The following is a 27016-nucleotide window of genomic DNA, read 5'->3' as shown; positions in this document are numbered from 1 at the left end:
TAAATCCTCAAGGGGAGGGCGCAAACATTTTCTCACACCTGATATTTCAAAGTTCATTTTTTCTCAGCTTGTCTTAACGGCTGCGATCACGTCTTCCACTGTTTTTTGAGCAGCTTTGCTCATGTTCTCAAAAAACCAAAACAAGAACATGTCTATCAGTCGTGAAAAAAAAAGCCCTTTGAAATTTGGGCAGTTTGTAGATATTTGGTTATTTTGACATTTGAAGTGTTAATCATTTTGAAATGTCACACTCTATCCGCAACAGATGGAGGAATAGGGCATCCCCCTTTCAAGCAGATCAAAAACATGCGGAGGAAATGTGGATCGCGTCAAGTGCAGCATCTCTTGACTCGGGTGCTTTATCACGAGATCTATATAGGTTTGCTGTGTGTGACATAGCAAAAGGAAAATTAAGGGGAAAATACACTTTTTAAATGAGATTCGGGTGAAAAAAGTTAAGAGCAACAAGATATATATATTACCCAAATAAGAAAAACAACTTGTGTTGAAAAGTCACTCCAGTGCATCCCGAGTTGCAGGAAATCTCAGGACTCTGACTCATAACTGGTAATAAGGAGACAGATGACCGTTTTTCTTTCACGCAATTTTTTCTTTTTCTTTTTTTTTTTTTTTGGGGGGGGGGGGGGCACTCATCTCTAGTGGAAAATTCTGTTTCTGCCATATCCTGGCATTTTATTTTTAAACGTGATATCTTTCTGCGATGGTCAGTAGAAACCGTTTTAAAGAAGTAGAACATTCACACTTCCTTAAAATACGACCTACGGGCTTAAATCCCTGCAGCTGCCAGGAAATTTCAAAGCTTTCATTTACCTACATGTTACTACTTAGAGTTTGTCTTTAATTTCTATAAGTTGCTATGAGTCAAAGGCACATACATGAGTGAATCCAGTCTAAAACTTTTTTCAGGTTTGCATACGTCCCACTCTAGTAATAGTGGAAAGTTGAACCTTTTAGACATGATGCACTGAAAAATGAACATTCTGAATATACTCGAATGATGTCAATAAAACAGACACTCCCACTTGCATAATAACACTCCTGTAGCCTGCTGGCTTTTGGATGACTCCTATCTTTGCTGTGTTTTATGTTACCTATACTTTGTTTGGCCCTATGTTTCCTCCGTCACACGTGTGAATAAGTGTGCTGTCACTTGATGCGTGACAGGGATTTTTGAACGCTGGACAGCCTTACGGGTTTAACAATGATTCACCTTACATCTGCTGTAAGGCTGGCAAATTTGAAAACCTGTATTCAGTACATGCAACAAGCAGATAAAGCTGACCTTTTAAAATAATAAGAAACTTGACTGCACAGTTAGCCTAGCCTCACCGTTATATATAGGTCAAAGCATTGATTACACACAAAGATACACAGTCTGTGGTTCAACAGCTTGATTGAAGTAAATGTGCCAGGTGTGACCTTTTTTAAGGGATAGTACGCAATGAGCGAAAGATGCAATAGCTTACATATAAATGTCTTTATAGATATATGTATATGTATGCATAAAGATCCTATTAGCTTTATTACAGAAACCTTCAAATCTTACGAGTCAGAACGCACATCATGTGGTCAGAGTATAAGACCTCTATGTGAAAAATAGTCCCCATATCTTCCATTGCTCATGAAGTAAACAAGCATTCCTCTGTGACTCAGTTTACATTGTTGGCCACGTACAGCCCACTTTAATCTTAAGCAGGCCAGACCATTGAAACTGGCTTTTCTAACAGTCTGAAGAAATTTAGCTACACACTGAATGAAATAAGAAGTGCAATGAAATGCTGCAGGAAATACAGGAAACCTTTTAGCATGACTCTTTGGGCTTAAATAGTAAGAAATAAAAGTGTAAAATTACGGGAAAGGTTCTGGTAGCACATTGTCCAGACTGCTCAGTAATTATAAAAGAAAGTTTGTGAGGTTTTTTATTCACAGAAAATATATTTTTGTATCTTTGTTCTAAAAAAAAAAAATAGATATTTCTATAGTATGGAATGAAAAAACAGGAACTTGTTAGTCATTTAAATGTTTATCTAGTTATTTTAGTGCACTATGAGTGGTCATGGGGGAGGCCCTTATCAGCTGGAACTTACAGCTACTTCAAAATCTATGCCCTCCCTCACATTTTCCATTGGACCAGATTGGAGTGTTCGGCAGGCCAAATCTGGTCCCCGGGCCCTATGTTTGACACCGTCTGCTTTAAAGAAATATTTTTTACCTACTTAAGCACTGATGTTAATAAGTGATAGCTTTCTATGTTTATCTGAGAATAGTCATTAGTGTACATGTTCAGGAAATGTTACACCCCCATTTAAACTATATTTGAACTTACATGTGACTGGAGGTATTTGTGAGATGAAAGCTGTATAAGAAATCTTCAATAGAATCACTTGTAGTAATCTCTACAAAATCAGGAATATGTGTTTCATGTGCTGATGACACCACGAGTATAGACAATAGCATGTCCTCAGGAGAAAAACAGATGAGAAACAGCACACTGTGAGCTACAGCTGTCAGACTGTAAGATACCCAAATGCAGATTTTAATAAAGTTTGAAGCTGACTATTCAAACACAGCTGATGGAAGAAGAAAAAAAGGACTCAGTTTCCCAGACTCATTTGCGGTGTTACATCAGTCAACCAATGAAACTGTCCTGTGGAGACACCTTCCTATTTTGTGGTGTCAAGTTGATGTGAGCGCTGCATGAATTACTGTCACAGTCAAGTCGGAGACTAGAAGGCAACATCTGGAAATGGGTAAGAACGATCTTGATTTTGTACGCAAAAGTAGATGCTGTTTACATGTGTTGCTTTACGAACGTATAGAAACGAGTTAAACACATCATTTTAGGGATGATTTTAGTTCTTCTGAAGTTGTTTAATAACGACACTTTGAAGATTTTTGCAAAACTAAATTCATGTTCATGACATTCATCTGTGACAGAAGCGACTGTTAGACCCAAAACGTCACAAAGTGTCACAGGAGTTCTCGCCGGCTTTTAAAGTGCCGCAGTTAATCTGTCACAATAATGCGACTCCGATCGATATCTGCTTCGAACACCAACACAAGCGCGTGTTTCATGTGAAGCTAAATAACCCCTGAGAGGCAATGGAACGTTTTTTTTTAAAAACAATATGTCAAAAATATTTCTCCAACACTCAAAATGGAGAAGTTCAGGGCTACTGAAAGCAGAATTAAAGGTTCAAGCCACAGCACAGGAAATAAATGATCTCAAAAGAGAAGCATATTGGTTTTGCACACAAATGATATCACTGTGGGTGGAGGGCTTCATGGTATTGAGCTGACAGTTTGTGAAGAATGACATGTCATTCTCAGAATTGCATTTCATTCCCAGCCTTGGTATTTTCTTCTTGTTTGTTTGGCTTTTTTAACATTCATATTATTTCCAGCTACATTCATAAATTCCTATATTTTGCAGTCCTGAACGTGTCAAACTGTTGCCAGGCGAAATGTCACAAACCACTAACGTTCACGTTAATGCAGGGCAGGCAAATGAATGAAAGTGCCTCAGTGGATTCTCATCTTGCTTGAGATTATCTTGCCAAAATACTGTAGCTCTTGTGTCACAATATCATACAGTGCAGCGTACAAGTGGTTGTGTTCATGAGCAGGAAGTGGTTTTGCAACCTGTGGTTTTATATCACACCCAGTTGACAATATGTTCTACAGATTACTGTTTTTCTTTTTTTTTCCCCCTGAACTTATCAAACATTATAACTGTTGACCAAATTACAAGAACAGTGATGAAAATCACCTTTAATATTATTTATGAGGGGTGCTTTTAAATTTTGATCAGATTGCGCACTTCTACCCAAGATATGTCTTGCATTAAAAAAAAAAATCCTAGGTGGCTCGGGTAAATTCACATACCCAAATGACTCGATTTTTGTTGAGTTTACCGTCTCTGTCTCTTTGAAGCTCAAGAGGACCAGAATGAAACGTCACAACAAACGGCAGCCAGTGACGAAGAGAAGGGGACCGCAAAGCAGGTACTAAACTCTGTCACTGCTGATAAAATGACAAAAAAAAAAAAAAAAATGACAGTTGGTCTTCTGGCAGCCGTCTGGGCAATTTCCATCAGTTACAGTTAATCAGTGACTACAGACATGACTACTCAGAATGAGTTATGTGTTGTGTTTTCATTTCCCCTTTTCAGTGGATTTGAGTGGCGATTTTTTGAAGTGCTGATTATGTGCGTACAGTCGTTTCATCTCTATGGTCGATTATGAAATGAGTAAGGAGGAATAAGTGATTCTGCTTTGTTTTCTGAGAGGCCTCGAAAAGGCACGCACACACACACACACACACCTCACACGCCACAATATTTTGTTGCACATAAAGAAACTGCGGGAGCACTGCCACTCACAGCCGCTGTTCTGGTAAGTGAAATGAGAGGAACAATATGAGAAACACAAATTAGCTCATGAAATTTCCAAAGCTGATGTTAGTTGAAAGCATGGTGGTTAATGTGGTGACTTCTGGCCTGACGATAGCATCAATCCAAAACGCCGCTGACAATCATTGTGAGAATTGTGTATCAACACATTGACATCAACATCACCCACACAGTTTTCCAAAAAAAAAAAAAAAAAAGAAAAATGACAGAAAAAAGAGCAAGAAAAGAAAATTCATCTGTGAAAATCAACCGAAAGTTTCACGATGATATTTGTTCTCTGGTCTTGAGTGCGATCTTCAGCGCAGGGGCTTCATTGTGTGGCTTACAGTGAAGACATTTCCTGTAGGCGATCATTGATGTGTAAACCTGAAAGTTTTGTGAATCAGATCTAAAATACAATGACTGAAAACAGACGAGCTGAATTCTGTGCAAGATTCCAATCACCACTTTCTCACATTTTTAGATGAATATCATTGCGCGGGCGCATTCTGCCGCATATTCAATCAAAATCCCCTGATTTGTACAAATGTGGCGAGAAAAGCAGGTCGCCCGGGGTGCTCTTCTAGGCGGTGCAGAAAATATTGCCTATGAGAAAACCTTTTGAAAACAGTGGAAAGTCAGAGCTGTTTGCTGCTGGCTGGGAACAGGAGTGTAAAGCCACTGAACTGTGACTCAGTTGGGCTATCTTGGTTAGAGGCCTGCACCTTCACTATTACTCACTCTAGGGGTTTACTTCTCGGAACCAGGAACCACATAGAGGAACTTGATTCAATATGAAACCGCCTCTAGCTGTTTTGTTGTACAATGAGTGCCACAGAAATAGCAACTTCTATATGTGGTGATTCAAAGTAAAATATTGACAGCGTCCACTGCGGTATCCCTTGACATCCAATCTACCGAAATTGATCAAATGCAGCTGTGATGTGAGATCTCACATTTAAATAGATGCTGTAAATTCCAAACTCTTTGTTTTCACTACGAGAAGTGACTATATCAGCGTTTGTGATGTATGAACCAGTGTTTACACAGCGTGAGCGACACGGTGGCTGTGAACAACGGAAGACTATCACACCCAAGGGTTCGTTTTTAGCTGCCCTTTTTTTTTTTGTTGTTGTTGTTCTTCTTTTTTTTACTTCAACAATAGAAATATCATCTGAGCTAAAATTAAGCAACAGTTTCTCTTCTTGAGTCTCAGCTTTTTGAAATCTTTTGAAGCGACGATTTTAATTCTGCATGCCTTTTCTGTTTCATTTCTGTTTTCTTGCAAACCACAAATAGTGACATTGTGAATTTCCTCTGCTGGACTTCTGAGTAATGTGAACTTGACGCCAAATTTCTTGGTATCTGAAATTCCTCGTTAGTGTCACTGACACTACTTTTGCAGAAACATATGTGATTTTTGGAGCTCTTGCAAAACAACATATTTATTCACCTACTGACTCTCACACACAGCGCTTGCAACGACTCTTCTCTTCTCGACTCAAGCTCATTTTACTGAGTGACATTTGTACTAGTGACTGACAGCTCCAGACCAAAAACCCCACAAGTCTGCTGCGTTCTCTCCAGACAGGATGTATAGCGGTTATCTATTGAAAGTAGCGGTAAAACCCTACTCTCTGATTTTGACGTTTCATTTCAACATTTGTGTCTCATGAGACAACTCTGCATGTCGTTTTTCCCATTTCTCTTACAGTACCTTCAGCTGTAAAACAGTGGACTGTGACACATTTAGTCATTTCATGCATCTGTTTCCTCTTACTGTAGGCTTCTCCTGCTGTTATTGAGATTCACGACTCTACAACTGAATGTGAAGATGAAGGAAGGGCCAGTGTGGTGCAGATGGAGGAGAAGGCATTTGTCTCAAGTTTGCACTCTTTTATGAAGGAGAAAGGTACACCCATTGAAAGGATTCCTCACCTGGGCTTTAAACAAAGTGAGTTTACTCTATTATTGCTTTTATATAAACACATTAGTAAAATGGAATTAGAAAAAGAAGTAGATTATTCATGTGTGTGTGCGTGTGTGTTTCCCCCCCACTCTCAGTTAATCTCTGGAAGATCTACAAAGCTGTTGATAAACTTGGAGGCTATGATTCAGTAAGTACTTTATTTAGCTTATGTAACAGATGCAAAAAAAGGCTTCACTGCTGGCGGGCTTTTAAGTGGAAATGAGCTGTAGGTTTAGGTGCTAGAGATACAGACAGCGACGCTGTCAACACATCGCTCCCCATGCTCTGTTTTCTTTGATGTTGACACTGTGGCATAAGTTGTGAGAGTGAAACTCATAATGAAATGGAACTAGATCGAGGCTCGTGTTGACCACCGTTGCTTTGTCCCAGGTTGTAAATGCACCAATATGAGCCACCTACGTTAGCACAGGTTTAAAATTGAAAGTGTAATTTCAAAACCGAAAACCAGCAGACATGGCATTTAAAGGGTAAGCAACCACTGCCCTTCCTCAAAAACATTTTTACAAATAGGTCTATAAGTAAATATATTAGGGTCCAAGCACCTGAGGTACAAAAATGAATAAATTAATTCACACAAGCGCTGCTAGGTGTTAGTCCAGGTCAAGTCTCTGACTTGGATCTTTTAATCACACTGTTGCTGCCTTGGTATGTTACACAGAACTAATACAGGGGTGGACAATTAACTTTTCCAAGGGGCTCCATGATAAACTGGGACTTCCGTGGAAGGCCACACCCTCACCGGAGTCCTATTTTTAGCCTGCCCTTTCAAAGAATTAATATCGAGCAGAAATGACTCCACCTTATTGGTGAATTCCTTGTTTCTCAGTTTCTAATGTACCCCCTTGGATAAATGAATTGCCCGTGCACTAACAAGTGGCAGTGCACCCATACCTGCAAGCATGTTGCTAACTGTCAATCCTCTTGCCCAATTCTGATTTTAATTTTGTCTCCAAAAATAAATAAATACAAAATTGAGGATTTGTGGTTTGAATGGACCAGTAGGTGGTTACATCCATCTTTTATATACAGTCTATGGTTTCATGATAGAAACGGCATAAAATTAGGATACTAGATACTGCCATCCTAGTGGAAACTGTTTAAATAGTGTAATGATTTTGAACTGTTATACACGTCCATTTTTGTCAACAGGTGACAGCACGACGCCTTTGGAAGAAAGTCTACGATGAGCTGGGAGGAAGCCCCGGTAGCACCAGTGCAGCTACTTGCACTCGCAGACATTATGAGAGGTGAGGATGACTCTGTTTCTCAAGAACCTTTTTTGGTTCAAACACTATAAGATCAGCTGAGACTCAATTTAAACTGTGCTGCTTATGTGACAGGCTGGTGCTTCCCTTTGAGAGGCATATAAAAGGAGAGGAAGACAAACCCCTGCCTCCAAGCAAACCGCGAAAGCCATACAAGAGAAATTTGGATGGCAAGATGACTAAGGCAGAAGGGAAGAGGAAAAGAACTCATTCAGATAGAGACATTGATTCAGAGGTAACAAATTATAACTCTGACAAAACACCTAAAAGAGAAGTGTTTGTTTATATTGTGTTCTAAAATCCCTCCTCCTCTATGTATTTCAGTTACTCACCCAGAGAAGTCCAGAATCTTCCTGTCAAAGTGAAGCAGTAATTCATCCTCACTCTGCTCTCTGGGCTGACAGACACCACACTGAGCCAAACAGAGCCACCAATAATGTCTGCCCTTCTGTTTACCTTCTCCCCGCATCCAACTCGTGGATTGCTCAGTTATCGACTGCAGCCGGAGAGGTCATCTCTCCTCTGGAGAAAAAAAAGCGAATGGCTCAGGCTAGCCTCAATTTGCCGCCCAGTTCTCAGAGCGAGGATAAAGAAAGGCCCTCCGTCATCCACTGTTCCCAGTCTCCAGCCAGGGCTTCTTCCAGCAGAAACTGCAACTCCTCTGATGGCTCCCCACTCCCTTTATCCTCCTCCTCTTCCCGCAGCCCCTCCCCTTACTCTGTTTCATCAGAGGAAGGTCCAGCAGGAGGTGAAGATAAAGCTGCATCAAGCTCAGAAATGTCCCAAAACGCTTCTGTCAAAAATCCATCGGGCCGCAGTGAGGATAGCAAGACTGTTAGTAAGACACACAAAGAACCTAAAGGACAGAATAAGGATGTTTCTCAAATCGTCTCTGACTCGATTAAAAACCAAGTTAAAGACTGGAAGTCCTACAAAGGAGCAACCAAACATTACCTTTATCCTTTCCAGCTACCCACCACATACTCTGTGAAACCTGGCTTTTCTCCAACATCTACCTCTAGCTTCACCAGAGTTATTCCAAAATCTGGCAATGTTCTACGACCCACTCCAGTTCGGCCAAGTACCAAAGGCCAAACGAGCAGGTTGCTTCAGCAGGACGACTCTCTGACTTGTGCAAAGAGGATGTCTCCGTGGCCCTGTCAGACAGAGAAGAGAGAGAAATCCAGGACAATGCAACAGAAAGTTTCTTCCGCTCAGCAGAGCCTGTCCTATTCCGCCGCCACCATGCCGTTGCCGTGTGTCCTGTCAGGCTACGAGAAAACAGCCAGAGACTCCAGGCTCCAACCTCCCCTACCCCCTTCATTTATCCCCAGCAGAATGAGACTACCTCCCTCTCAGCTAATGTATCGCAATGTACCAATGGGTCCACCTCCCTCTGCTCTCATCGGGTCTGCTTTTTACTCCTACCCCTACCCCATTCCTCTGTTAAATCCCCAAACTGCATATGCCATTCCTGCCATCAATCCCATTTACCCTCAAAAGTTGTGAGAAAATCACAATGATAATCACAAAACAAGACAGTGGGTTGTTGCCCAGTTGAGTATTGTTGAGGCCTCCTGACTTGTGTTTTAAACATTAAATATTTTCAAGTTATTCCTGCTGAGTGACTGTATGGATCCTGGGGATTAACACCGAGCAGTGATAGCTGCAAATATTTATAGGAGCCAGTGAATCATGTTGAAGACTTGCTGTTCAAGTGTACCTGAAAGGTGCACTACTTAAAAAAATTACAATATGCAATATTTCTTTAGCTGCTACACTAGGATCAAATAATGTAATCTGTCTAATATAAATTTTGGAAAAACAGATTAAGGTCAGTTATTTTCAGTTTTAATTTCTTTAGATTTTATCTAGTAAATTTTAATGATATGTTGCTATGATTATTAAAATGAATTTTATATTCAATTCAGGTCAAAATGAATGCGATATTAAGGTTATCGTCAATTGCACAGTTTCAGTATTTTGTTTTTGGAAACAAAATCTGTCTAATGTTCCCTGATGTACTGTAGTTATGTTTGAAGATTATTATTATTTTGAATGAATGTTGGTCAGTGTTTGATATAAAAAAAATATCTATATTGTTCTCATTTTATTCAAGTGTATTTAAACAAAAGACTAAACCAGCCAACAAATAAAGAGAAAACATGAAAACATCTTTGTTCTTTTTGTTCGGTTCAATCACAGCACTGTAAGATTGTGAAAGATGAAAGCTTTAGCACTAGGCTCTCTCCTCCGCCTTCTTGATATGATGTTCTTGTGCTTTCCTGGCCGCTGTATCTTCGGCGATGCTGTTCGCTCTTTTTCGTAGCGTCCTGATGACACACAGTTTGTGCTCCAGTGGGTGATGACAGTCAAACCTTAATTAAAAAAAGTTGCATTTCCTGAGAAAATGCAGTGTGAATGCCGTTTAGTGGAATCTGCTGAAAACAGCTGAAAAAGCAGAGGTTTCAGCTGAAAAGAAGTAAAAAAGCAAAAATTGCCACAGGTCAGATTTGAACCTGTGCCAACTGCTCTCAAAGCAGCTGCTCATCTCACTGAGCAGAAGAGGCTGAGATTTGTGCTGATAAGAGGTGAAAAGCTGAAAATTCTGCTGAAAGGAGGTGAACTTTTTGAACTTTCTGCTGAAAATAGATGAAGAAACAGAAAATTCTGCTGAAAAGAGGTGAAGAAGCTGAAAATTTGTGCTCAAAACAGGTGAAAAAGCTGAACTTTTTGCTGAAAAGACATGAAAAAGCTGAAATGGATATTAGAAAATTTGCTGAAATCATAAAAACATTGCAGATATGTAATAAATTGGCAGAAAAATTGTAGTGTGGTCCATTCATTTTAATGGGCCAAAAAATGGCATAAAAAGTTTAATATTTCAAAGTGACTGCTTCAGTGACTGGAACACAAGTGAAGAGAAACGTAACATCATATGAGACCATTGTTTCATCTGCCTCCATAATGACATCTCTAAGCTTCTCAACAAAATTCAAAGTGTTCTGGATGTAGCGTTTAGAGCTGCCTACCAACGGGTTGAGGATCAAAGCCAGAAACTCTGAGTTGATCATGCAGACAATTGGGCTTAAAGGTACACCCTGTTTTTGTATCTTCGGTAAACCATACAGACTAGGTGTAGTTTCCCCTGGGTGTAACTTGTGGTATGAGGTCTGGTCAGCAGCACTGTCTTAATCTAAGTGCTTGACACATTCTATGACCCTTTTCCTGTAACCACTACCTGTGTCTCGATTCAGAGCCTCATAAGTATTTTTGACAGTGAGCAGTGACAAATTCTTCTCAATATAGTCTTTCTGTTATTTGTGTGTGCTGATGTGCATTAAGGAAACTGCAGCTGTCTGAGGCATGTGGTGAGAGCTGCAACCTTGCAGGTCTGATGTAGTCCAGATAAGTTCAGAGGATGCTGATAGCGTGCAACACTGAACATCACTATGGTGGCCAGATAACGTGTAGATCTAGCTCCCAGATTGGATTTGGGAGACAGAAACCATCTCTACTTTTAAGATTAGGTTTAAAACCTTTGATAAAGTATATAGTTAGGGCTGGATCAGGTGACACTGAACCCTCCCTTAGTTAAACTTCAATAGGCCCAAGCTGCTGGGGGGCTTCCCATGATGCAATGAGCATTCTTCTTAATTCAACTCTATTCACACTCTGTGTGTTTATATGCTGCTTTATATTTAATCATTAGTTATTTTTAATCTCTGTTTGTTGTTGTTTTTGCTTCCTCCCTCCCCACGACCACTCATGGCACAGCCTCCCTGAGCCTGGTTCTGCCAGGGGTTTCTTCCCATTAAAAGGGAGCCGCTTGCTCAAAATGATTAATCTGATTGTTGGAGTTTCTTTTTATTGGTTTTAGAGTCTTTGCTTTACAACACAAAGCACCTTTACTGTTTACTGGCAACTGTTGTTTTGCATGTTGCATGTTTTGCATGTCATTGAATTTGATATAATTCAATGACATGCTGATTTAGGAAATCAAATTGACATCTACGGCATCAGTTATGTCTTTGTGTGTTTGTAATAATCACAATCTTTTGGTATTTCTTGAGTGAATATGCAGTACCCTGTGCTGTCACTGTCTTTTATATAGTGTCTATTATATTATGTCTATTAGTGGCATGGGAAGCATTTCTATGAGGTTTTTCTAGATAATAATTAATGCTTGTGTAATATATTTGATAGTATTAGCAGTAATTATCTATAAATATATAAAATATATAATACATATATATATAAAGATATCTCTCGCAATATAAACACAATAACATAACTACTAATTATGATCCGTGAAAACACCATAGAAATGCTTCTCCCACCACTTTATACCACTCTAGCATTACTTACGACAATCTTCAGCAACATGCAATATTTTGAGTGTATCGCTTGTATTCACAGCACGTGGTATGGAGAGAAGATTCCCTCAGTGTTGCATTTCAGGAAAAACCGGGCTCATTGAACTTTTAAGGTTTGCGCTCCTGTAGCAGAAAATCCTCAACATCCCCGATCAATATTCTTCCTGAATGTCTAGAAACGAATTTACTGTCTTTTATTGAATGCTCCGTCCAATTATTAATAAAACTATACTAAGCCTACGAGAAGGCTTGCCTGACAAGCTAAACTCGGGGAAACGAGCACATGTAAATCTCGCGAGAAGAATCCCAGTGGCGCGAATAAACAACGAGTTTTTCCGCTAACTTGTGGCTGCTGTGACAGTAGTAGTCGCATTAGTACATTTTCTCTCATATTATTCAGTTTTAATTGCTCTATTTTTTATTATTAATTTATTTTTAATTCAACAGATATTCTGCGTTTTGGTGAAACTTTGTATTTTTACTGAAAACCATGTCGGACGCTTTGTCTGACGACGGCAGCGACTTCAACCAGGATGACACCCAGGAGGATGTTATGACCCCGGCCGAGCTGATCGCTAAACTGGAAGAAGTAGGCCAGATTATTCCCCTGACGTGCAGACTCTTCACCTCTATTAGATATTCAGCACCGTCTTCACTGTTGTGTCCGTGTGTGTCGCCCACAGGCTTGGCTAAATGAGAAGTTCTCACCGGAGCTGCTGGAGAACAAATCAGAGGTGGTGGAGTGTGTGATGGAGCAGCTGACTCATATGGTAAACTACCCGGGGAATACCTCCTGCTGTGGGTTGTTTCTAATGTTCAGTGGCATGCATGGTTATAGTTGAGTTTCTGAATTGCAAAACAGCAACTGAAACGCGAAGGACTGCAACCTATGACAATGTGCATGACTGATTCAAATGCAGCAGAGGGGAAACTATATTTTTTATGTTTTGCTATGATGTAGTGAAATTGACATGCAGAATGTAAGGCAAAAGCAAAGTTGGTACAATTCTAATGAGCTTGAAAGTCCATATTCCGTATGACCACCTTTATGTTATACACAGCCCGAACTCTCTCGGGCAAGCTTTCTTGTAATTTCTTTAAGTAATCTTCAGGAATTGTTCTCCAGACTTCTTAAAATACATTAAAAGCTCTTTGATGTCGGCTGCCTTTTGTTCTGTTCTCTATCAAGATGATCCCACACTGCTTCAATAATGTCGAGGCCAATCCATGACTGATAGTGTTCCGCTGTGTGGTTTTTTTTTTTTTTTTTTTTTTAATGTTTGGGGGTTGGGTTTTTTCCCATCCAGGTATGCTTTTACTGCATTGGCAGTGTGTTAGGGATCATTGCCATGCTGAAAAATGACTTGTTTCTCCCTGATTCTCAGGGAGAATCATCTTGTTGGTTTGAAAAAAATTTTTTTTTCTTTGGCATTTTTAATAGATTCAACTAAAGGAGTGAAAAGAAAGAATGTGTTTTTTGCTACAGGCTCCCAATAGCAAAGTGCCTAAAGTAGCACATTAAAATAGCTTCTTTGCTAAGTTGTCTGTTGTTTTTGCAGACGCGTTACTGGCTTTTCCTTCGAATTCGGTGCCTTTTCGTGCTCGGATGATTCATAGGTCAATGTTAAGCGGCTTAACAAACAAAAATAGGTGCATTCCACCTCTTCTAAACTGTAAATTATGCTTTTTTAACCCATAAAAAGCAAAAGAGTGTAGAAAAATACCCATTACAATTCACTAGAGCTCAAAATGCCACTTTATACACACAAATTAATTTATTTTTCAGTTGGAGTTTAAAGAAAGTAATTTCCTTTTCAGTGGGTCAAAAAACATCATAAAATGTTCAAAATATAGAAGTTGAATTCAGGAATATCTGAGATTTCTTCTTTTTGTTCGTTTACTTGAATTATTACAAAAATGGTTTAATTTCTTCTGTCACCTGACAGATCAGCACTTCATTGCTGGTTTTCTTACTATTTAGTTTTATTAGTATGGATAAATTGATCTATAGGAAGCCCTGCAATTGATATCAAGACTTTGATGGTAATGTCAAATGTGTAATGTGGTGGTTTCAAAATAAAATCTCAAACAATTCAGGGCAACATGGTTTGCTCTGTGACAAACTACTATCTAAAGCTGCTGCCTGTCAGTAGGACCTTGATTATATTACTATACATCCAGCTGTGGAGATTCATTCAGTTCAGATGATTAGTATGGTATTAACACTGATATTCAAACATATCCCAGGGCTGTTGCTTTTCTGGTCATTCTGAGTAGCCCTGAATAAAAGGACCCTTTAATTTCTGACAGTTTTGTCACCAACAGGAGTCCAACTTGCAGCGGGTGAAGAAAGGCGATGCAAAGGCCAGCATCCATCGCATGGAAATAGACAGGATCCGCTACGTTCTCAGCAGCTACCTGCGCTCTCGTCTGCAGAAGGTCGGTTGGGTCGGCGCCACAAGACTGAGTTTTCTCTCACTCGGTGGCAGTTGGTGACATCTGCCTGACCTTTTGTGCTGTTCATGTCTAGATTGAAAAGTATTTCCCACATGTCTTGGAGAGAGAGAAGTCTCGGGGTGAGGGCGAGCCATCTCTGCTGTCGCCTGAGGAGTTTGCTTTTGCCAAGGAGTGAGTGTACTGGAATAAAGTTGTTTAAATCGCTGCGGTTCTTGCAACACTTGGGAATTTTTTTTTAAAATCATATGCCAACACATCTGGCTTGCAGGTATTATGCCAACACAGAAAGCTACCTGAAGGCTGTAGCACTGAAGCGCATGCCAGCCAATGTACAGACTATGGATATGCTCAAAGCAGGTAAGGTGTCATTCTGTGTCTAAAATGGTGATACTGTTAGCCCATGCAGACAGATGGTGACATTTGCTGTGACCTTTTCACTGACCATTGCACTGGTTTCACCACTGTGTATCCTAATGTTAGTGCCTGAGCCCTGCCTGGACTCCTTTGTGTTTCTGCGAGTGAAAGAGAGACAGGAAAACATCCTGGTAGAGCCTGAAACGGAGGATCAGAGGTTTGTTTGTCAATATTTCTCTGGATGTGCTATTATTTAGGCATCCAGTAGGTGGCAGTGTTGCCTTCTTGCATTCGCTAACCCTTTTCTGTATAGATACTAAACTGATAAAATCTCCACTGTGTCTCTTCTATCAGAGAGTATGTCGTGGATCTCGAAGAGGGCTCTCAGCACCTAATGCGTTATCGAACTATAGCTCCACTTGTGTCAAGTGGAGCTGTGCAGTTGATATGAATGCAAAGGTCAGTACCAGTGAGCCTTGACTGAGCCATCTTTGTCATTAACTCAATACTGCCCTCACACCCTCTTCTACAGGCATCTAATAATTCATTTCTGCAGCTCTTACATAAGCCATGGCTTTGCTGTGACATCTGGATTTATTTTTAGCGCTTACTTTTTTCTCTTTCCCTTTTTTCCCTTCTTGAGTGTTCATTGTCTCTTGGCAACAGATAATAAAAAAAAAAAACAGCATTGAAATTTTAAAGCACCATGATGTGTTTACAACAAATTTTAGTTGCCATCTCTAAACTAAACTACTGTTAACAGTCAAGGGCAATTAATAGTGGTCTTTTATATGTTGCAGGTTGCTTGTTACTTTGGATCCAGGAGACATTCCTGAAATAAAGACTGCACAGAGATCACATCAGGAAGCATGCCTTTCATCCTCATCTTTCATCCAGAATAAGGACTGACTTTTGGGGTGTAAATATAGAGACGTTTGTAGCACCATGGGACCAGAATTTAATTCTGTGGGGGCGGGGGGGACACAATCGAGGTCACTGCCAGCGGAAACTAAAAGCTGTGGATGAACCCTGTTTACTAAACTAGGTTTTTGCAGCGCTGAGTTTGTATTTTTGGATCTTTTTAATCACGTCATGACATATGCTTTGTTGTGTAGTCCGTTGTTGTGCATGTGACTGATAAAGACAGCTCTGTCTAATCTGTTTATTCATTACTCTTCATGTTGCTTCATCCAAATGATTTATGTTATTGGATGATTTCTCAGCTGCTCCATAACCGGATGCATCAGATGACCCGACGGTGAAATTTCATCAGTTCACTTGGCATCATAATGCCTTCCATCCTATGCTCATGCTACATGTGCATGCCTCTTTATAGATCAGGGTTTGTTTGCTGTGATTTAAGGACATGCTCACGTATCTGTTGTACATCGTGACATTACTCTTTTTCACATGTTGAAAGTTTCCTTTTTGACTTTGCTTTAAACTTTAACCTAAAAGATGTTATGATAGCATTGTTATGTAAGTGTTTCAGCGGGAGCAATCAGTGCTTATTGTTTGTCTTCACATAAATTCACCAGTAATTAGATCTAATAAGGGATTGAAAGAGTGGGCTTAGACAGTCGTCTTGATTACTCTGTGTTGCTAACTCTTAAACTGCATTCATAGAAGACCTGGAGAAGAAATGTTACTTGATGTTCTGATTATCACACTGCTGTCATATCGTGTGTGCCTTGACCTGGTAAAACCAGGAACAAATCAAGTTGATTTAATGTCTGATAGTATACAGTGTGGGGAACGGGCCTGTTATTATTCCTATTAAAATGTTGGAAAATAAAGTAAATATTCCCTCAGGCATCAAAGATAGTTTGAAATGTGAGTTGGAGAAAAAAATAAAATGATTGTGAAAGAATTGCATTTATTGAACACTACACCATTTTTTTAGGCTTTGTAAAATCTTGACATTTGTAACAGTTTAGATCATTTCACACTAATTGTAAAGTCATAAAAATATCCTGTAGTTTGGTGGCAACAGTCTCAGTAAAGATAGGTCTTCCATGTGTGGATATGTGTGGAACTTGATATACTCGCATACGCACATGGACTGATTCCTGAATAGCTTCTTCGGCTAAGTGACCAGCCTGCTGAGAGTTGTTTGTAATGCAGCCCTCCTCAGGTTTGCACGTGCTGATGGACCATGGGGCAGTGATTCCTTTAGAGCAGGCGCTAGATAGCAAAGGTTTGGAGCCATGCCCAGGCCTCTGTGGGATCTGTGTCCACTAACAGGTGTGGGAATAAAGGGCAGGATAACCTGGATAGTTTCCATAATGCAGAGTGGAATTACACAAAGAAGACTTTTATGTACGTAACGCAGATCGTCAACACTGGACAATGAATGTGCAAGGTGACGATACAAATATTTAACTTCACATAAATATTCATGGTTAACATTTAGGTGTGTTCATATGTTTCTTTCCCATAATTAAATTATTTATTTATGCAAAGTAATGGCAACCTATGAAAACATAAAACCTACTGAAATGCAGTACCACAGGGAGACATAAAGAGAAACAAAGTCACAAGCTAATTGGTTAGGACAGCGAAGAGGGTGGAGTTTACAATATGACATCTAAACTGAGGTGATATAAATGTGTTGTGCCAGATTCTCCTGTGGGGAACAACTGACAACACAACTACAACACGCTACTCATGGGAGATTGTAAGTAAATTTTTAAATGTCAGAATTACAACAAAGATTGTTGCATGTTGTCACACACCAATCTTTGTGTGCAACTTTTTTTTCTTTTTTAAATACAGATTTAGTTGTAATTGTGACAGATTTTTTTTTCTTTTTTCCAGAACTCCAAACATTGAGGATAATATTCCCATCACTCAGCATAGGAATACCAGCATGGAGATGTCCAGTACATCGTAAGCAGACACAACACACACACAAACTGTGCAGATTAGCTTGCACAACTTCTTTAGGAGTTAAATTAAAATTACCATAATATTTTTTATCAGATCACTTTCACGTTGTGATGCCTTCCTTAAAACCCCTGCATAAACATGTAATGACACAACTGCGATATATACAAAGATATATTCACATTTCCAGTCAGTACTGAGGTCCCTGTGTGTTTCTTGTTAGTGTCCTGCCAGTGGTTGGCTTTGGGTCGATGGCTCGGTCAGCCGGACTGCTGGAGATTGCTGTCAGGCTGTGCTTGAACCAGCGTAAACAACTGTGTCCTCATGTCTGGGTTCCCATCCTGAAACCCCAGCGATCCTGCATCCGTCCTCCAGCTTCAGAGCACTTATCCTCTGACATCTTGAGCCAAGTCTTCCCGCTCCATCCTTCCTCACCTTTCCTCGATGACTTGGACGACGGCGATGATGATGTGTTGTTCCCAATCAAGAGCAAACGTGTTGTTTTTGCCGACTCGCGGGGATTGTCTCTAACAGCCGTACGAGTGTTTTCCGACAAAGAAGAGCAGTCTGACCTCGACCTGCTGCCATCGCTGCAGTCTTTGGGCAGCATGACAGAGGATGGCTACAGCTGCACAGTCAGCACCTGCTGCCCAGGAACACGGCTCAAACTGGGCTTCCCGCAGCCATCTGCAAATTTCCAGGCCTTTCGTGCCAAGCTGGCAGAGAGCATGGTCATCTTGGAGAACTGCAGTATCAGCGAGAAGGTCCTCCGGGGTACCGTGAGAGTTGGGAATGTCAGCTACCAGAAGGATGTGCGTGTGCGCATCACCTTTGACTCGTGGCAGAGCTACAGAGACGTGCCCTGCACGTACCTGCAGAAACGCTTCGGAGGACCTCAGACGGACATCTTTGAATTTGACATTACCATTCCTAAAGTGCTAGATGCCAAAAGGAGGATTGAGTTCTGTTTAAGTTATTTGCCAGGAGGGCACAGCGAGCCTTTTTGGGACAATAACAATGGACAGAATTACAGCATTACAGTGAGTGTGAACTCACATCTGTGCCATGGGAAGAATCTAAGTGAAAGGTCATGACTCACTAAACCTAGAAGTGATCCTGTTTTTTCCCATCTTCGTGTATACTGTATCAGTCCTGGGTGAAGGTTTAGTGTATACTTTTGTGTTTTTCTGTGAAATGTTACTTCTTTTATTTTTGATCATGTTTATACTGCTCAGTAACAGTTCTATATTTTAAAAATGTCTTTAAAACAGATCAGTTTTGGTGTCAGTTCCTTTCACGTTAAGCATCACACACTGTCCACGCTCTGCTGGCGTGTCCTGCATTTTGGCCCGTCACCGCAGGATGAATTATTGTTGTGCGACAGGGAGGGGATCCCTTTCACTTTAGGCATTTCTGGGATTCCCATGTAGGTCAGAGATTACTGGGCAGGGACAAACAGGAGGCCAATAGCAGAAGCCACTAATCTTAGCACAGCTGCCAAAGAGCGACTGCAGGGAGCTTTGAGAGCTTCCTCATTACCTTTCTCTTATGTTCAAACACTGAACCTCCTCCTAATGGCTTTTACTGTTACAAAGTATCCTTCTGTTCTGCAGTAAAAAGTCTTTTCTGCAACAATTTCTTAGTCATAACCTTACATTTAAAGTGAATCAGGAAAGTATTCAGTGAGGATGCTGGAAACTAACGTTCATGTTTCAGTGTAGTATAAGTGATTAGACTTCATTTTGTAGGAGACACATGGCAGTGTCTATGTGCATATGTTGTTTGAGAGGTGATCACAATAAGCTGAAATAATCTCCACAGGAAAAACATAAACAGTTTACATGCCGTCACACCAGCTTTGACTTGTCACAGCAGAGAAAGAGCAGGAGGACTGATGATGGCTGAGTAAGCTATGAAAGTGAGCCATATTAGAAAAACCTCACCTTGACTATTACTTTGCCTGATTTACCATATTGCAACAAGTCAAAATGTCAGTTGTGAAAAAAACACATCAAAGGGAAAATGGGCAAAAACAAAAAAAAAGACATCACCATGATGATGCCAGAAAAAACAGTCTTCTTAAGCCTGCTGTGTTTTCACTGCATTTTTTTGTCATGGATGGATGTTCATTGTATTTCCAGCTGTGATTAGGATGGAGTAATGCTATACACACTTTTATAAGTCTTCTAGTTTAAATACACTATCTGGTCCAGGCAGGAGGGAGGAGGGAAAGCAGCACGAGTCCACCCTGAGAGGTGACTCTTTCCACAGTGTTCTGACCTACACATGATGGGCTCAACCATCTTTTTGCATTACAGCGTCTGTCTTGGCTGCAGACTTGCACACTTCAAGTTCTGCGCCAGCGCTTCCCTCAGCGTCCCACGCTGATGTTGCACACTTTGCAGCTCGGGTCTTTCTTGGCATTGGCGGTGGTCAGACTCATAAGCTGGTGCCCGCTGATCTGCTCCACGCCACCCTGATCCAAGTGAACCGGCTCGGTGAACAGCACCTCGAGGATGACGTCGCTGGCGTGGCAGTACAAGGGCTCCTCCCCGGGTCTCTGAGAGGCAGTGTAAGTCAAAAAGGGGTTGGAAGACAAGTCCAGCATAGGGAGGCGGGTGCGGCAGAAGGCATCTCCCTCTGAGCCAACAGGGGCAAGCACCAGCACCACATAGTGGTAGGCCGTGTACATGCAGTAGAAGTCTGCAAAATACAGGCAGATGTTGGGGTTCAGCAAGTGTCCAGCCGGGATCTGAAACCGCAGGGGTCCGTACGGGGAGTCTTTGGGAGGGAGCCCTGTATCAAACTCTGTGTTGCAGCTGAAGAAGACTCCATGCAGTTTGCCGCTGATGGGTGAGCCGTGACTCCCACTGGTATCTTTGAGGGCTGGACGCATCAGACCTCCACACTCCTTTCTAATTCCATACATGAAAAGGAAAATGAGTTATTGCACTTCGTGCATATGGGAATGTATAATAAAGAGAAAAAGTGAAGTGCCTACCTGACATAATCAAAGTAGTCTGGGTGCTGGTTGCGATAAAAGACAGAGAATTTCAGCAGCCTCCCCGCTGAGCCCTTGGCCTTGTCGAGAAGCTGCTGTAGGTGCTCCATGGCGTAGTCTGCAAAGTTTAAGTTTTGAAGCTGTGAAACTACTTGAAGTCTGCACTACTTTCAAATGTTAATGACTATCTGGTGCTGAGACAGAATTGTGGGTTGTTGTCTTGCCATTTTTGTGCGCTGCACTTTTTGTTCCTCTCTTGTATCACTTTGGTCAGATCTCTGATGTTTGACTGCATGCATAATCACTGTTATTTTAGTCACAACACACGAGTGCATGTCTTACCCCCGGTGCAAAACTCCACCACCTGGCTCCACTCTGAGACCAAGTAATCACCATCTGGCTGTCGGACAGCAGTTTGAACAGCAACACAGTATTCTGTCCGTGGGCTGAGGAACCAGTGTCCCCTCACTGCCATGGGGAGAGGCACGGCTTTGGCCACCAGCTTGGTCGGCACGTCCTGCAGGATGAAGCAGGAAGCAGGTGACACCAGGGTACAGGATGCAAGCCTTTAACGGTCTGCCGCATGCATCATTTACATTTCAAAGCCGATGCAGATGCAATTGTTAGTCAAGCATTTCCTTCCATAAACTTTGCCTTTATTAGTGTGAGATTCCATTTTTAAGCCCCAGCTGCTGTAACTAGGATACATCGAATCAAAACAGCAGCTTCGTTTTGACCAAGGCCTCTAAGCAGCACAGCTAATTACTACAGGCTCAGAGGTCCATATATCCATAGCAACATCTCTGATGCAAGTTTGTTTGTGCCTCTTCGTGTATCAGAGAGAAATCATATCCTCCATCTAAGAAGAGCTCGCTCAGCACTAGCCCTGCCTTGACTTCACAAAAGCACTTTTCAGTTTGTGAATGCGTGCTGCAATAATATGCCATAATTACAGTCGGCATTTTGCGTCTGCGGAGATAGCAACTGTTTCTTTTCATTATCATTATTTCTGGCTACAGGCATGCCATCAGTATAACTATTAAAAAGAACACGAGAAACAAAGGGAAGAAAATTTTAAAAATGATTGGAAGGAAAAAATACGTTTTGAAATGTATTGAGAATAAGGCTTGTGGTGGCTTTGGATGTGTGGAGCAGGGAAGAGGGAATCCATAGCTGTTGAAGTCTTTGGAGTTAGTAGGGTTTCATCATTAAGTTTAAGTTGAATTATCACACAGTTTATTTTTAATGTCTGAGTAATAGCTCATAGTGCTGGCCGGGGCACAGAAGTGACCCTATGTGCTAATGACTTCTCTAAAAGCCATCTGGGGTCAAACATGCTGGAAGTGCTGGTAGAAGTTCATCATCATTTGGGGCTGCTTTGTTACCACTGAGGGAAAAAATATTCATTTGAAAGTGGACCAAGAAAATTTTCATTTGAATTTCAGGACAGAAGTCAATATGAGAGCGGACTTAACAACATGATGATCAACAGCACGTTAATGAACCACAGGAAAGCTGCAGGTTTCAGAATGGCCAAATCATGACTTTAGCCCACTTGAGATGTGACTGTGACCTGAATTGAAGATGCACAATCATGAAATCTCAGAGTCCACAAAGGCCTCACAAGCAGCTACAGGAAATGAGCGATGAAGTTTTTGCTGGTAAAGGAGATAAAACAAGTTCATGAAGTGAAGAGTTCACAACTTTTTCCGCCTTGCACTGTAAGAGGTGACTCGGCACTTCAGGTACAGATATGAACTGCTGTTGTGTTGAGTCATGTTATGTTTGTCTTTAATTGGGACGTCAGTGCTGAATGAAAATCAGACCGGGCTGTATGAGTAACATAGAGGTTCTGGTAACCACAAAGGAGTTCACCAGCTTCTGTGGAACTGCACACTGCATGAGTGTATTTCTAAAATTCATCCAAGTCAGCAATTTATCTTGCTCACACTGAAAATGCTGCATAGCTGGAATAATGTTTAGATTAACTTAAAGTGGAACTAAGTTCAACAGGAGTTCCAGCCGTTCTGTCGGTCTGAGCCGCTATCATCGCTCAGAGCAAATGAGGATATGTCTTATATATCTAATATGACCCAGAGAGAGCAGATGGAAAGTAGCTGGTAGCTACACATGTCTTCCCTATGCTCAAGATTAATAGACTCTGACCAACATTAAAGATAAAACTAAAAAAAGATTTGTTGTCACATTATATCTGCGTTTCATGAAATCTTCTAAATTAATGAATTTAACCATGCACACGGGAAGGAATTAACATGAAAATGTCTCCATGCTGCAGCTAAATTTGTCAGGTTTTGTCCACTTTCAAAAAAATATATAATAAAAGAAACAATGTGCAAGTGAGTCACTGGCCCGAAGCTGTTGACTGCACACATTTTCGTTTTCGCTTGTATTGGAAGTGACTGAAAGGGCACAACCACAGTTTTCTGTGTTCCGAGTAACAACGTGTAAGGCAGTCATCTGCTCAGCAGACTTCGATGAAAATCGAATGATTTCCTGCCTCGTTCGTGCTGCCCGCTGTTAATTAGGAAATGACGCACAGTAAACGGATGATGAAAACGAGCACTGTGTGTGAATCTGGAGCATGAGTCTAGATGACACCAATACGGAGCGGGCTGCCTTCGGGGAGAAGGTGGGGGAAAGGTATGTGAGGTCATGCTGGAGTTACAGAATGATCAGACCCTGTGTTTGAAGCGGTTGGGGTCCCTGTTGGCCTTGCGGCTTAAGTCGATGAAGAAGTGTGTGGCTCTGGCCGTGTCCTCGGGGGTCATATCCCACATGATCCGGAAGGAGTCGCAGGTCACCTCACAAATCTGGATATTACAGGGGGTCGAAAGGGGAGCATCCATGTCTGTAATCTGCCATTAGAATTAGAGATAAAAGCACTGAGTTAGATTGTAATAAGGGGATGTAATACTGGTGCTGCAGATACGGGTGGGGGTGGGGGATATTTGCTAAGAGATTAAACCGTGCCACTCTACAACAGTTCAAAACAAAACACCTCAGCTGAATCAAATTAACCTTTCATTTAGAGATCTGTGTCCAAGCTCTTTCTTCACTGCCCCCCCACCCCCCACCCCACCCTTAACTGACATTTCCCATCATTGCACAACTCGATACTCTCCCAGCTGAGTGACTGGCCCCTGTTCACCCCCTCCTGCATTTCATAATCCACCTACAGCAGTCTCTCAGCAACCACACATCTCGCTGCCTCCCTCAATCTTCTCCTGTAATTCGCAAGGAAGGGGTCACAAACAAAAACCTTTCCGCACCCGTCAGCAGGCATTCAAACGTAAAAGGGAAAACTTTCTAAACATTTCTGTCTCCTTGCTGATATCTGCTCCTTTTCAAAACTGCAAGCGACGCGACTCCTTTCAGCTCAAGGAAAGCAGGGAGGTTTAAGCATCTGTAGCAGGTGATGTATGATCATATTTCCTGAGCTGCCCATCAGCAGTTCGATCTAGGCTGCTGCACATAGCCTTGAGTGTCAGGCTGGGAGCAATCTGTTGGCCAGCCTGTGTTTGTCCCATTAACTGTCACCTACCCTCCTCTTAAATGATGGTAACTCTCTTCAGTGTGTCCACAGTGCTCCTGTTTATCCCACCTTGCTTGCAGTTTTCATCAGTCTAGTGTTACTGCAATAATCTCCTCCACAGCTACAGTATATTTACTGATCTCTTGCAGTATTTTCAACACCAAAAGCAGCATTTTGCATATTTCTCTTATTAGCACAGTGAGCACGTGGCAAATATGTGTTCAAAAATGATTCCCCCCGTTGTGGTCCCTGTGATCCTACAAATTGCCTGGTTTAGAGTCATTGTCTGATTGCCGGGCCTGCTAAGGTGCGCCCCACCCGTCAGTGTGATGGACAGGCTGCGGTAGCTCATTAAAACCTGTGAACTGTGAAATTTGTGCGATGGCTCGTTCACACGGGCAACCGGGGCAGGGAGCCGCACCGTGCACGTGCAGTTCCACGCGTCTGTTTTCCAGCTGCTGTTCTCTTTTCTTGCCATAGTGTGCCTTTTTTTTCAGAGATAGAAACTGGGGCAACAGAAGATTCTCTCAGGACAAGTCATCAAAGCTCCCCGTGCGTCTGCATATGCTCCACTTTTGGATGGCAGAGATGTGAACACAGTTCAAATTCAGGTTGTTATACCATTCACACAATTACATTTCTCTCACCTAGAAAAAAACCCACCAGTGTGAGCGAATTATCTCCACCACATTACCAGCTTTAACAGACAGCTGCTCCACGTAAGGCAATTTGGTTTAACTAATAATTATTATGAGTACACATCATAACTCATAATTCATCTTGAAGTGCATAATTAGGCTACAGTTCACATCTCTGGCTGAAGTACATAACACACACACAGATGTTGTGCTGTAATCATGCATATGGAGCAGGGCATAGAAAGCAGCTCTCTGGTTCAAAGCCACGTTTCTTCTTCTTCTTCTTTGAGGAGAATACTTTAAAAGACATTTACATAGCTAGGCGAGAGGGGAGGAAAAGGCGCAATCTTCTCGCTTTAGTTCTTAAACTGGGATGCTGAAAAGGCAGTCGCCGGGTATGAAAATGGAAATATTATCTCTTCGTTAAAGTAGTTTGAAGCGATGCACAGTTGGCACTGACATTTACCAGAATGACGCCCAATCTCTTTACACGAATCAGTCAGGGCTGCCATGTGAAATGTCCTCGCAGTCGCACGCAAAATGTCATTGGTGGGATTTAATAAATACCCAAAGTTGGCAAGGGGGAAAAATGCATGTTGACACCAAGAGAATAACAATCTGTAAATAAAACTCCATCATCTGCTGCATCCATCTGACTTCATGTCAAATATATTTGGAGAAAACACACACACACACACTCACACCAAGGATAAGATCATTTTATGTCAACAACTTGTAAATAGACTCATTTAATAAATTGATTCATTTTCTGGGACTCAGAATAATGTAATGTGAAGAATAATGTAAAAAAAATTCCTTACTTGTATGAGGCTCAAATTTGAGATGGTAGAAGGTCGTCTTATTTCGCTTTCTACTTGCCTGCTATCGTGCAGCCGATGATAGATCCTCCAGGAAAACTGATTAGGAGGTAAAACGAACACACAGCCTCCTCTCTTCCTCTTTCTCTGTCTGTTTCTCTCTCTCTGTGTCACACAAACACTCTAACCCCCCCACCTCCCACTCCCTGCCTCCCTCTCTCCCCCCCCCCCCCCCCAATCTCATTTTTCGCTCTGAGCGCTGCACGATGATAACTTGACTCCTCTGCACCCATAAAGGATGAATTAAAAGCTGAAAGAAGGAAAGGGGGGATAAAAAAAAAAGAGAAGATTTTTCCAGTTGCAGTGTGACCGCAGCGAGACACTCAGTGTACCTCGGCAGCATCTGAGCTATCGCCAGCCAACCGTGCACAGCGCATCACATCATTCGCTTGTAAATCTGCCCCGAAGCACAAAATCCAAATATACTCTAATCTGAACACTGAACTGCCGACATAAATGTCACCTCTCAGATATGGAGAAAGTCTGGGCTCTAGGAGTCTGAAGGTAGAAAGAATAACTGCTTTTTGCGCACTCAGCTTGCCACACATTATTCTAAACAAATTACACTGTGAGTGGTGGCCCATAAAATTACACAGAGTCCTGTCAAGACCTCAAAAAACATACATGTGCCAACTGTCATGCCATATGGACCAACTCCACAGGGCATCTCCCTCTAGCCTATCCGGAGGTGGGGGATGCCACTATCTAAGTCCTGAGTAATCAGATTTCCACTTGCATTCATTTTCTGTGGGATGTTTTTTGTGTGTGTGTGTGTGTGTGCTTGTTCGACCTCACTGGACAACTTAATTTAGGATTGCATCAGAGATTAAAGAGACCCTCCCCAGATTAACGCATATAATCTGCTACTAAAACAATAGACATGAGTGTAGGCTAAAGAGAGATAACAAAGGGATGAATTTATAGTGCTAGTGAAGTCCTTTCACTGTGTTTTATTTCGAAAAAATGACAAAGATATAGTGCCTTAATTCCACACACTGTGTGGCATATTGAAAAGCTTCATTTATTTCCAGACAGCCACAGATAAGTGATACCCCTAGAGTATAATTAAACTGCAATCATCCATCATTAGTCATGCCATGACAGCCTCTGTCCAAATAACCTTCCCTGCTTCAGAAATGGGAATAACCAGTTTTTTAGGAGAGCAGTAGGTGTGCGTGTAGAGAAAGCAGAATCTGGCCCCATGTTA

The 27016-nt window shown here is 41.5% G+C and overlaps 4 protein-coding genes across 6 annotated transcripts; 3 read left to right on the top strand and 1 right to left on the bottom strand.

The window, feature by feature from the left end:
* Positions 1-2660: 2660 nt before the first annotated feature.
* arid5a (AT-rich interactive domain 5A) lies at positions 2661-10983 on the top strand. The gene is made up of 7 exons (XM_085180551.1): positions 2661-2771; positions 3955-4025; positions 6197-6365; positions 6476-6528; positions 7551-7648; positions 7742-7901; positions 7991-10983. Exons 1-7 carry the CDS (start codon positions 2768-2770, stop codon positions 9173-9175), a joined length of 1740 nt encoding a protein of 579 aa, XP_085036677.1. The 5' UTR covers positions 2661-2767; the 3' UTR covers positions 9176-10983.
* A 1378-nt stretch (positions 10984-12361) lies between these two features.
* Positions 12362-16462, top strand: gins4 (GINS complex subunit 4 (Sld5 homolog)). The gene is made up of 8 exons (XM_085179839.1): positions 12362-12631; positions 12726-12812; positions 14368-14481; positions 14573-14670; positions 14768-14856; positions 14980-15070; positions 15208-15312; positions 15654-16462. The coding sequence occupies exons 1-7, from the start codon at positions 12533-12535 to the stop codon at positions 15302-15304; spliced, it is 675 nt and encodes a 224-aa protein (XP_085035965.1). The 5' UTR covers positions 12362-12532; the 3' UTR covers positions 15305-15312; positions 15654-16462.
* A 250-nt stretch (positions 16463-16712) lies between these two features.
* Positions 16713-25944, bottom strand: phyhip (phytanoyl-CoA 2-hydroxylase interacting protein). Of its 3 annotated transcripts, none has more exons than XM_085179836.1 (5): positions 25811-25944; positions 23440-23616; positions 21083-21257; positions 20741-20858; positions 16713-20654 (listed from the first exon to the last, which is right to left on the bottom strand). In XM_085179836.1, exons 2-5 carry the CDS (start codon positions 23605-23607, stop codon positions 20111-20113), a joined length of 1005 nt encoding a protein of 334 aa, XP_085035962.1. In that variant the 5' UTR covers positions 23608-23616; positions 25811-25944; the 3' UTR covers positions 16713-20110. The 3 variants fall into 3 exon arrangements, with proteins under 3 accessions (XP_085035962.1, XP_085035961.1, XP_085035963.1); XM_085179835.1 differs by having other exon boundaries at positions 25753-25942; XM_085179837.1 differs by lacking the exon at positions 25811-25944 and having other exon boundaries at positions 23440-25746.
* On the top strand, positions 17433-19566 carry ppp1r3c2b (protein phosphatase 1 regulatory subunit 3C2, duplicate b). The gene is made up of 3 exons (XM_085179834.1): positions 17433-17530; positions 17671-17742; positions 17963-19566. The coding sequence occupies exons 1-3, from the start codon at positions 17460-17462 to the stop codon at positions 18831-18833; spliced, it is 1014 nt and encodes a 337-aa protein (XP_085035960.1). The 5' UTR covers positions 17433-17459; the 3' UTR covers positions 18834-19566.
* Positions 25945-27016: the final 1072 nt, after the last annotated feature.

Source organism: Neolamprologus multifasciatus, chromosome 12 (genome assembly GCF_963576455.1).
Source record: "Neolamprologus multifasciatus chromosome 12, fNeoMul1.2, whole genome shotgun sequence".
Classification (NCBI taxonomy): domain Eukaryota; kingdom Metazoa; phylum Chordata; class Actinopteri; order Cichliformes; family Cichlidae; genus Neolamprologus; species Neolamprologus multifasciatus.
This window is presented reverse-complemented; position numbering and strand designations above follow the sequence as displayed.